At 39.1% G+C, this 12,450-nt stretch overlaps 1 protein-coding gene across 2 annotated transcripts in view; it reads left to right on the forward strand.

Annotated features, from left to right (window-relative positions):
- The first annotated feature begins 9,326 nt into the window (after positions 1 to 9,326).
- Positions 9,327 to 12,450, forward strand: part of PRSS12 (serine protease 12) — a 38,660-nt gene continuing 35,536 nt past the window's right edge. For both annotated transcript variants that reach the window (XR_003497082.3, XM_027456788.3), the window contains exon 1: positions 9,327 to 9,613. Coding sequence is in view for 1 of the 2 variants with exons in the window: in XM_027456788.3 (XP_027312589.3) it covers positions 9,382 to 9,613 (232 nt within the window). In the remaining variant the exon portion in view is untranslated. The remainder of the gene's footprint in view (positions 9,614 to 12,450) is intronic.

Raw genomic sequence — 12,450 nt, forward strand, 5'->3', positions numbered from 1 at the left:
TGATTATACTACCCTTACTTTGTCTCAGAGATGTTTTGATGTTCCTAAATTAAAATAAAGGTGAGCAGATGATGCTATTTACAGAACATTACAGTATAAGCTTTGCATACTGAAAATCTCATGTCTGAAGTCTTTGTATTCCATTCTTATCTGTTACATACACTCAGTACTTTTCCATTTTACATTTGTTTTTAGTATTATTTAATGCCTTCCTGCACATCTCCATAGCTAATTAGGCTGGAGTAGTTTGCATCAGCATAATATAGTTAAAATAAACAGGTTATATGCAAACATATTCCTGAACTTATTGTTTATCTTTTTTTCTAGTCTCTCATTTCCTTATGTGTTTTTCAGAGCATTTACAGCATCATCAATTAATTGCTTCTATGAATCCTGCATTTTTCATTATCTACATGTTAATACTTTCTTATTTAAGTTTACAGCACGCTAACAGCCCCTTATTTCCACATTCATGACAGCTCTCTACCCGTTCTGTTTTTTGTGTGGCTGTGCAGTGCACCAGATCAGGAAAAAGATCTGGATAAACAATATGTTTGTTTGACTTAGCTTTTTTTGTTGTTGTTGTTAGTGGTGCCTTTTTTTTTTTTTTTTTCCCAGAAAATGTGCAACCACATGTACAGACAGAGGGCAGTAAAGAAATCTGAACAATGACACTGTTACTCCAGAAGATGGCTTGTAGTTAAATCTTACAGAAGTAAGTTATTCTGCTGCTTTTTACTTTTCCTGGGTTCTAGGAAATTTGGAAGGAAGCTTCGGGAAGAAAAATCTACGTGTACAGAAAAAAGAAGGTGCAAACATGAACTACTCATGATCTGAGCTGCAACTCCATCTCCTACAGCTCTGAACAGGAGTTACTTGTTTGATATCTAATGGCCAAACAAAGATTCTGTTGAAACTAATAGCAAAACTCAGACTTGTTTCCAAAACAGGACAAGAATAATAATAAAAACAAGAGGTTTTGGGAACTTACAATTAAAAACTTAGTATTTCTACTTAATAAAACCTGTGTATTTAGTCTAGCAGGATTTAGTTACACACCAGGATGCATTGGACAAAATAAAATAAAATAAAAAAAAAAAAAAGGAAGTCTAATATCCAAAAAGTAATGTGTACACAGTGTTTATTTTATTTACAAAAAAAAAAAAAAAAAAAAAAAGTGTGCTAAGCAGATCAACATAAAAACCTAAGAAGTCACTACATATCTTTTGTATAACTATATCCATAGCAAAAATCCTTGGGTTTTCATAATTCAGTGGGTTTAATTTTCATTTTTTACCTAATGAAAAATCATTAACCCAATCAAGATGACTAAACATGAAATTATTAAATTGGAATGTGTAATTCCACATTGCCAATATATTATCAAAAATAGCAATGAGGAAATCATGATGGGACAAGATGGATCAGGAGAGATAGGAAGGGACACCGGTCAGAACTCAGGAAAAATGAGGGATGATAAAGTCAACAATGCGGACTATAAAACAGCAGTTTGTTTTGCCAACAGCAAAACATCAGCAGTGGATTGTGGCTTCTCTTTCCACTTCCTTCATCACCTTCCTTCCATGCCCTTCCCAAAGTTCCTGACAGACATTTTCCACATTCTGCAGCAATGAAGACAATCTAAGTGTAAAAGCACACAACAGATCTGCACAATGCCAGCATTGTTCCAACTCCAAAAGTCATAGTTCAGTAGTGCAAAGTCAGTCCCACTTTATACATGATCTCCTCCCACTTGGTAGACAGTATCCTCATCTTATGTATTTTAAAACTTAGGTAGTTGTATTTGAAAATTTCAACTAAAATGTTGAAAGGAGGCACAAATAGCAAATACACCTTTGGGTATCACTTTAAAATACTGTTCAGTGTGCAATGGTTGCTCAAGCAAAATATGTGTATATTTGTGAAAGCAAGCTAGGAGCTATGGAGATTTATATTTTAAAACATTGTAAAGAATGTGGGCAACCTAATGATTGTCTTCGTAACATACAAAAACTATTCACTACCATGAGAAGATTCACTGATTTTGAAGAAATTCTTAACTAATATGGCAAACTGGACATGGTTCATAAACACTTATAAAATACACTCTACTTCTTAACTGTGAAACTTGGCAACTAATTGAAATCGCAAGTGAAAGAAAAAAATATTTTAAAATTAGCCCTACCGTTTCCAACACAAACCCGAAAGAGAATATGTAACAAATGTATTATGAACATGTGCTGGTTATTTCCAAGTGCTTTCAGTACCCTTGTGAGGGAAGAACTAAAATTTCTAGAATTCCTTCTTGGTAGCACAAGATTAATTTTTTTAATTACAAATCACAACCTCCCTGAATCAAGTAAGTACAAATGGTTTACTTAGCTTTCCCTTCATTAGATAAGGGAAACAGGAACATACGTTGTGAACTGCTACTAAGGATAGGAGAATGCAGCTGTCAGGATTTTCCTCAACAACAACAACCAAGAAATGGAATTTTAATTGCATTATCCAGAAAAATCAAGTTGTTACTTTAAAAAACAAACAAACAAAACCACTAAAAATAGGAAGGACTAGAGTTGAGCGGTATTGACCAAACACCTGTTTCAGTGGGGAGTCAAGAATATGCAACACTTAGCAGAAGAGACACCAATGCCTCCATGATAGGTCAGGTGTCTTTATAATCTTGATAGAAAAAATAATTGTGTATGAAAATAAGGACTGGCAAAATCCTGCTTTCTTTTTGTTTCAACTTTGTGAGACTAATTGTTTTCAAGTTAATATACAATGAACTTAGCAAATTACATACAGTAGTGAAATCTTTTAAAAAGTCTTTCAGTGCTCTGATCAAAAATTACAGATGAAAACCACGACTTTTGGACAAATGTGAAATTTCTCACATTTTCAACTATGTTTCAGCATGTGGAGCTGGACAAGAGAGCAAACCTATATAACAGTAAGTGTCTAGGGAATTATGTTTGATACTTCTGTGTCCCTTCGGGAAAATGTGTACTGAAACATGTTAACACCTCATTTAAAAAAAAAAAAAAAAAAAAAAGCAATATTTTTATGTTAACAGGACATTTTACAGAGTCTTAAAAGTCAAATCTGTTGAGTTAAGATCACATTGAAGAAGTGTATATAAAAATTACGGATGTATAAACCAGATTTTTATTTTAAAAATGGGTACCTCCCAAAATATTTTTCTGATAAATAAATAAACCATATGGACCAGATTATAGCTGCATACATACAGAGGAGGGGAATGATGCAAAAAGGAACATCTTGCTTTGTACTTCAATTTGTAGACCAAATGCCCTTATGGTAAGGCTTATGCTAATCTGAAGTGCTGGCAGCTTTTCAAGATCAAAAACATTTGGAAATTCAAGCTCTATAATAGGCTAAATATGGCTTCATGGACAAAACTATTCCTGCTTCAGTAAGTATTTATCTTTTCCACCCCTTTTTATATTTGTTTCATATGTTTTAATAAGCTAGTTATATTTTATTTGTGTATTAGTGATAATGTATTACAGATCCATACTTGCATTATGGATGTATTATGCTTGCATTACGTATGTTTATGCATAACTGTAAAAATAAGGCTCTGACTCACTCTATCCTCTCTCATTCCCAGTAACAGAATCTTAAGTTAATTAAGATAAATAATACTTGACAGGTCATTTCATATATCTAACTCTAGCTCAGCACATAAGTTATTCCTGCGTCCCTTTGAAATGATGGAAAAAAAAATTGTTTATGCAATATACACACATTGCTGTAAGATTTCATGCAGAACAGAGAAATCCTTGCAGGAAAAATGAGAAATGCCTCGTTCCATTGCTGCTAGTGGGAAGCTGACACTAGGGTTAGGTTAGAGATGAAAGCACAATCCAGCCCTGGTTGACTTCTCTTTCTGTGCTATGTGACTTTCATTTCATAGGCACTTTCATTGCACAACAATGAAGTGCAATACTCTGAGATATATTACTAGGAAATGTTTTCATTCCAAACAAAGAGAAGGTACCTGCTACCATTCCAGACATAAATAACTGTGATAGGACTACCTGGATTCCAAATGAGAGAAGAACTTATTTAAGAAACTGCATTTATAAATGATTGTTTACACCAGGCTACCTTCTACAGCACCAATGTCAGAGGAAATTGTAGAAGGTCATATATCTCAGCTCTGTGAAACAGTTGTCTTCACTGACAGGGGGTGTTTTGCATACATAAAGCTTCACCCAGTTCCATGGTAGGCTGACCAACATCCATGGTAGGTTGACTAACATACAGGCCACTTTCTACATGAAAAAAGAATCTGAAATGCATGTTGTATGATGATGAAAGCATGAAAACAAACAAAAAAACCCTCTTTTTTTTCTCAACTTATCTCTCTTAGATCTAAGCCAAAATGTTAAACATTTCAACAAGAAATTTTAAATATTTTAACAAAGGTGCAGCCTGCCTACTGATCCTTTTTTCTTTTGAAGTGGGTTGTTTCTCCAGCATGAGCACAGAATGTATCACAGAGCTTCCTTAAAGGACAGACTGACTGAATCAAGGGCCCCAAATCATATGTATCCAAGGTAGTCACATTAGAAACTAAAGTTCCATCTAAAGTTCTGTTGTTTAGCAAATCCTTAAGACTGTTAACAAATGCCATTTTCCATTCCAAATACTCTTTTAGCATATCCTTTCCTCTTTACATGTGCTTATTTATAGAACGGCCTCACAAACTCACCTTTCGCCTAGTTAACAGCCTGCAGCACGCGATGTAATATTGACCTCCTCCTCTAAACACCAGGAAATAAAGCACCACCTCTGCAGCATTTATACAGCTGTGCTGGTGTACACCGAATCTTGCACTTGAGTCTCGCTCCCCACTCAGCTGCAGTGTCTCCATGGCACAGCACACCTGGGGTCTGCCAAACAGCCCAGAGGGGAGAGGAACACAAAGGTGTGCCTGGGGCTTGCTCCTGCTGCAAACACCATCACGCCGCGACTGCCCGAACAAGACTGTATGTTGGACCTCTTGTATACTCCTCTGTGTGACTGAAATAGGAGCGACAGCATGGGCGAATTATTTCTTCAGCCATCCAAAGTTTTACACATCATACTCGTGCAGCCTACTTTGCACATGGACACATTACAGTATGCAGGTGTTAACTTACTAAGAATGAGGTTACTTATTTGCAGAATTAGAGCCTCTATTCTACTGACCACAGTATTTTTATTTTTAATTTAAACAAATATCTCTATATTTTTATTGCTACCCAAATAACCATTTTTTTTCCTGTGGAAAACTATGATACTTTTAAAATTACATCCAGTTATGTTGGATGTATCAAAATTATCTCAGTTATCTCAGCATTTTTTTCACTCACTGTATTAAACAAAAAGTGTTCATCCTTTCGCAAGATTCAATTTACTTTTCAGTTTTAAATGTATTTCATGGATGTCTGAATAACCCAGGCATGTATATTTATACCTATGTATTGAATTGTTCCAGGAAACTGAAGTACTTACTACGTTATAATATGAATTTATCCTGTTGTACAAGAAAATACTTAACACTTTAAAAAAAAGGTTTTGCTGTGACCTCATTCCTGTGCACACTGTGTTATGTGGTAATGGAAACCTCATCAATTACAGGCTGTTCAGTTACATCCTCTCTAATGTGGGGTCACCCTATGGACCTTATATACAATTACAGACAAAAGGCCTATTCTCTTCCACATAAGCATGAACCCAAATTACTTTTGACTCACACTTGGCAGGACTTCAAATTTCTGCTGCCTGTGTTTGTTAAAAAGAATGAGATTACTGAATAAAAATATTCTATACGAGCGCTGATTTATACCCTAAAAATGTTGACTCATTACAGCACCCATTCTGTGGCCCACTTTCAACATGGAAATCTTTATGTGAAGCCTTGCTTCCTCTCCTAACCCTGACTTCAGAGCCTGTCTGCTGCTGTTTGATCTCACTCAGTGCATAATTTTTTCCATTGATTCCAGCAGCTGATCTATTGACCCCAGCACTCTTGAAAGTGAGAAGAAACAACAGCAAGAAATTACTAGGTTGATATTCTGAAAATCATTTCAGTTCTGTGTTATGCCTGGCTGTTTGGCTACATTCTCTGCTTTGTACTTGTAATTATTTCCTGGGAGAACTTCTCCTATATAGGGACTGAATTTTCCTCTGCACTGCCTTAGGTCAGCCCTTGCTCTGATCTTTCACATCTACATTGCTCTTCGACTCTAATCTGCTTAAGAGGGACTACAGGAGGGAATACCATGGCTTAGGGGAATCCGTGGCAGTAAAATAGGTCTGACTCAGGACTTCATTTGTCGGTAGTATTTTAACTGAATTCCACCAACAGCTGGAAATGCCCAGCTTTTCTAAAATCTATGCTGAAAGCACACTGTATGAGCCACTCTAAGATAAAGGTAAATAGCTTTACTGCACACAGGAAGAGGCAAATCAGTGAATGTTACTATTGATTTGTATGGGAGCAGAATTAGGCTGATTCTCCAGCTGAGTTTTAAATGCTCAGTATGAAATGCTTTCCAAATGCAGGACTATGGTATTTTTGCAAGTGTAACCCACACATCAGATATCTTCACCTGTTCACAAGAACAATTTATTGAAAATTAGTCTCTATTAGGGAAAAGGAAGCTTTTCTGTTTAAGTTTCCTTTTGAGCTTTGCAGATGTGAATAACCCATGCTGCTCCTGTATTATGGGAGTATTTCTGTTATTTGCATTTCTCGGGTATCTGATGAATACGATGAACCTATGCATGGAAATACAGCAGGTGTTTGGGGCTTTTTTTTTTTTAAGTACTCAGATTATACAGTTCATACCTATGAATTATTTATTATTCCTTGTTTTATCAACAGTTTGGTATTTGGACTGTCAAAAAGCAGCCAACCCTGTGGCATTGCACACAAATTAAGACCTATTCTAGTAGATGATTTCCTACAATCGCTCTCATGGAAGTTTTTAGGTATGTAGCACAGATTCGTTAACTTTGGTCATAATCATTGTTTGATGGGCTTCCATGGGACTGCTATCAATAGGTACTACCTCCATGCATAGGAGCTGCAATCCAAATACTAAGCTTAAATGCTGGAAATGTTTTGTAAAGGGCAGAATTGCTATGGGTTTCAGATGGAGCCAGTTCATCCAGTGTAATGTCATTTTAATGGATTATTTTCTCTACCAGTGTAAAATGACCAAAGCAAGCCTTTCCATATAAAAATGTGGGTCTTGTCAAATACAGTTTACTATCTTTAAATCTCACAATGTTGCTGAGGGCATAGAACTAGCACAATTTCAAAAAAATGTATTATTTTTCAACATTTCATCTCTGTCATTTTTTTTCTGAAAAGTTTGATACTGTAATTTCAGGATCAAAATTGTTTTGAATACCCAGATCCATTTGAGGTTTACTTGCTTATTTTTCTAGTTGAGCAAATGTAACTTTTCGTTTCTAATTCAGTTTGTGAATGAGTTTTTATCAGTTTTGTAAAGAAAAACTAAAGGCAACCAAAAGCATCAAGAACATCTCGTATCAGCATCTTTTAAAAAGAATCCTAGCTTTATCAGAATAATAAGCAATTATTACTTCTTTATAAATATATAAATGTAAAGTCTACCCTTAAAATATAACACAGTTTCTTTTTAAGCACACTTGTAATGCCTACTGTTATTTTCAGTGTGATGTCCAAAAGAATCAAGGCTCTGCAAATCACACTGTCTGTCCATGTAACTGCTGCTTTCACTTTTCCCACTAACTTTTGACTGATTGTGAGAAATGTGACAAAGGCAGAAGTCACAGAGATAATGAGCTTCTTGCAAGTGTAATAACAGTAGGCAGTCGAGCAGATGAGAGTGATATTATATATGGCACCTGTAAGTTGCAGAAAGGACTGCAACGTGCACATGTGCACAGTTTCAGAGAAACCAAATGGGGGAGACCGTCATCAATGGTCTAGCCAAGACAGAAGCTGCAAAGCACAAACCATACAACCTGAGAAAACCAGACTCCATTAGTTCTGGGATTTTTAGAAAAAGGCCTTGCCTACTTAGTGTCTTAAATGGAAACCGGACTAAGACCCTAATATGTAAATTCTAACAAAAGTAGTATTTCCTGTAGCATTAGCAACCTCCCATCATGCTGAAAGCTAATTCACAGTTATTAAAACAAATTAATGTTCATTCCCCATATATGATTACATCAAAAACAAAACTCATGATCAAAATCAAAATCTTCGAGTCTGAACCTATGCACGTGGATTATCCAATTAAACCTCAACTGCATCATCGTAATGATATGTACTCTTTCCTTCAAGATGTTGCTTCCTAACCTTCTCACCTGTGCAACCTCTTCCCATCTCTCCATGCCCCCCACTTAAGTCCCATTTTGTAACCTAAAATACAAACTCCACTACCCTACACAGGCAAAGAAAGTTCCATGCATGTGAGATTCCTGCAGGCCCACACACCTAGGAGAGACAAATGAAATCAGAATACATGAATAAGTACCAGACTCACAGCTTTGCCTGAAGGGTTTTACAAGATTTATCACACTCATCTCTTGCTCCCATGCTGATCTGCAGAGCCCTGCCTCTTCCAGACTAGAGGGGGGGAAAAAAAAAGAGCTTAGGTCAGGGGAAATTAAATTTTGCTTTTATTTTAATGCCAAAAAGTGTTTACTAGGTAGTGAAGGTAGCCTGAACTAGCTAGGCTGAACATGCTTTTTACCCATCCTTCCAAAGATGAAAGCAACCAACTTGCCATGACAGCAACGAATTCGCAGACAATGAAAGAATGGCCATAATGAGTTGCTTTCAGGCTAATATCTTGTACCTACTCAATTTTTTCAAGACCAAATTACACTCTTGCCAGTCCTGACAGTTTCTAAACTAATGCATACACGTGTCTAAGAAGAAAACTCGGAAAGCAAGGCCAACCTGTGCGCTTAAACCCACCCAGAAATGCAATGGACACATGCAACAGCATAGTTACCACATCGCTGTAGAAACCCTAGCAGGGTGCTCTTTAACTTCGTGAGGGCTTCAAGTACCAACTGTATTGTCACAGGAATACTTTAAGCACAGATCAGCACAACTCAAATGAATACAGGTGATACCAAACGCTGTAGTACCTGCTTTTCCTTATAACTGGAGAAGTTAACTGGCGGGGGGGGGGGGTAGAAGCGCCCCCGAGGCCGTGCTGCGGGGGAGCGGCGGGGAGGCGGGCGGGAGGGAGGAAGGGAGGGAGGGGGATTAGCGGGACGCCGCGGCCCCGCCTCCCCCCTTCTCATCCCGGCGGCAGTGCGAGGGGGCGATGGGCCCGAGCCGGCGGCACCGGCACCATGGCAGCCGGCGCTCTCCTGCTGGCGCTGGTGCTGGGGGCGCTGCCCGGCACCCGCGGGCCGGGGCCGGTCTCTGGCGGCCTCCCGGCCCCGCCGCCCCCCGCCGCCTGCCCCCGGCCTCCGCCTCCCCCGGGCCTCCCGCGGCGGGGCTGGGCGGGCTGGGGGCCGCGGGGCCGCCGCAGCTCCTGCGCCCTGCCGGGGCCCCGGCGGCGCCCTGCTGAGGGCGAGCGAGGTGAGCGGGGACGCGGCTCCGGGCGGCACCTGGGCGGGGAGCGGGGCGGGAGGCAACCCGGGGGGGGCTCCAACTCCGTCAGTGCTGGGCAGCACGGCTGGACCGCGACTTGCTCACCCGGAGCGCTTCTCCGAGGGGTGCTGGGCTCCCTCCCTGTCCCGAAATGTGGGGGGGAGAGGGAGAAGGCGGTCGGCAAGCCCGTGTGCGCGCCCCGCCGTGGGAGGTCGTGCTGCCGCCTCAGCACCCAGCCCCTGGGCACTTGGGCATATCAGATACAGGGCTGAAAAAAGGATGATAGTTTGATCAATGTGATAATTATAATCTCTGCATTAAAAAAACTGCAGCTTCCAAAGCCATGTTCAAAGCCAATGCTGTACTCCTTCAAGAAGACCGAATGCTGTTATGTAGAACTTGATAATGAAAAAAATGCCAAAAATGCTGCATGATTTGGGTTTGGCCGTGTTTCTTCGCTCTTTTCAGAGTGTTTTTGTTTGTTTGTTTTCCTTCCCAAGTCTTTTGGACTCAGCAGTAAATTCTCAGTGATTTCCATGGGCCAACAGTCTGCCCAAAAGTCTTTGTGGAGGGGAAACCAAAGACTTAGGGAATGTATGAAATGGCTTAAGATGGGACAGGGAAATGCATCAAGACGTTTGACCAGAAATAGACATTACTATAACTTTGGTCCTGAAATATGTTTCTTTGTTCAGCCTGGAGAAAAGGAGGCTCAGGGGCGACCTTATTGCTCTCTACAGATACCTTAAAGGAGGCTGTGGTGAGGTGGGGGTTGGCCTGTTCTCCCACATGCCTGGTGACAGGACGAGGGGGAATGGGCTTAAGTTGTACCAGGGGAGTTTTAGGTTAGATGTTAGGAAGAACTTCTTTACTGAAAGGGTTGTGAGGCATTGGAACAGGCTGCCCAGGGAGGTGGTGGAGTCACCATCCCTGGAAGTCTTCAAAAGACGTTTAGATGTAGAGCTTAGGGATATGGTTTAGTGGGGACTGTTAGTGTTAGGTTAGAGGTTGGACTTGATGATCTTGAGGTCTCTTCCAACCTAGAAATTCTGTGATTCTGTGAAATGCAAGCAAGGCAATGTTATGAGGCAGTTTATAGCTAGAGGACAGACTAGAGATAATCTTCCTGCATCTGTTGCGTTACTACATGTACTGAGGAAGCCCACACTCGGTTCTTGGGCACCTGCAATAAATAAATACAATACTGTGTTCAAAGCCCTAGCTGCAAATCTCCTGGATTTCCTATCTTAAACATTAAGACTAATGTGCAAAGTTAATTGGTTAAACTTTGTGCATGCATATATATTAAAGAGCTTTATATTTTAACGTTAATGCTGGAAAATTAAAACAAAACAAAAATGCCTTTGCAATTATACCACACGATACCAACCTAAAATCAGATTAATAGTTTAAAATAATATATTTTGGTGTTTTATTTCCTCCTTCTAAAACGAGAGGCATCTGGGTAATATTTCTTATTCAATCTTTGAAAGCAAGTAAACCAAATACAAATAGATATAAATTATCATGATTAAGCAAGGAAATCATAGAGGACAATAAATGAGTACAAGAGTATGTGGTATACAGAACCAGCAAAATTTACAAATTAGCAGAATTTAGAATTTTAGGCATTGCTAATAGCAACTTAGCTGTCTTGTGTACCTTATTCATGCTTGAAAACAGAAGTCTCCTTCAGCACCTGGAAGCAACTGCTGCCACACAATGTTTATGTGGCATGTAGTTACAGTATTCTTCATATGTTGTTACGTATCTAATTTAAAGCTCTTTGAGTAAAGTGGGTTAACTATTTTATTTTGTTCTACAAAGGGGAAACAATAAAAGAAGGTACATGTCTTGCCAGAGGTCACACTACCAGTCAGTGTCAGAACTGGAAATCAAATACACACCTCCAGAACATCCCAAGTGTGGAGTCTTTCCATTTGAATCTCTTTCATCAAAGGGTAATTCCACTAATGCCAATCAAATAATGCTTCACAAAAGTTCTGGGAGAGAAGAATCAAGCCTCAGGCTCATAGTTTAAACACATGATTATTCTCTCTACTTATTACACTATGGTCTGGGCAGTTGATGGAAGGTATTTTGGGACTTTTTTATTAGCATAAGGTTAAAGAAAAAAAAAGATGAAAAATCAAACTTGAACGTTTATTTTCTCCTTCTAAGACTGAAGCAGCTCTTCTGGGACCATTCTTATTACACCTGCACAGCATGAGAACCCCTCAATTTCTACAGCTCTGTATCACATCCGATAATTGCAATCCTTTAGAACCCATTACATTCCTAAAATTTCATTGTGTTCTTTTTTCAAAGCCTTAAAACATTGATTGTTGACATGATGAACCTCACCTCACTGCTACAGAGGAACCAAGTCGTCACATTACATACTCAATATATGTAATACTTATGAAACTCCTGTTATAAGGCTCCTTGAGCATGCAGTAATGTTGTGTACTAAAGTAGGTCTTACAAAGCAGTTCTGATGGATGCACCCGTTTTCAAGGTGTAACTACCAAGAGAAAAGAATTATAATTTTAGACTGAAAGTGGTTCTGCACTGGTTCCAGCGAGCATCATCCATTGTTTTTCTGAAGTCAACAGGTATATTTTATTTGATTTCATCCAGGGATGACCCTGGAAGGGGAGAAGAGTTTCCATGGATTTGAACTGGCATCAGACTGGGCCTATAACGCCGGTAGATATTTTTTCAAGAACCTCATGCAAACCAATGTATCCAATTAATGCTGAAAATGGGACACTTTTATATGTATTTTGAATCCACTAGTGTTTGGAAATACTAGAAGTTGTTAG

The sequence above is a fragment of the Anas platyrhynchos genome, chromosome 4 (assembly GCF_047663525.1).
Source record: "Anas platyrhynchos isolate ZD024472 breed Pekin duck chromosome 4, IASCAAS_PekinDuck_T2T, whole genome shotgun sequence".
In the NCBI taxonomy this organism is placed as follows: Eukaryota; Metazoa; Chordata; class Aves; order Anseriformes; family Anatidae; genus Anas; species Anas platyrhynchos.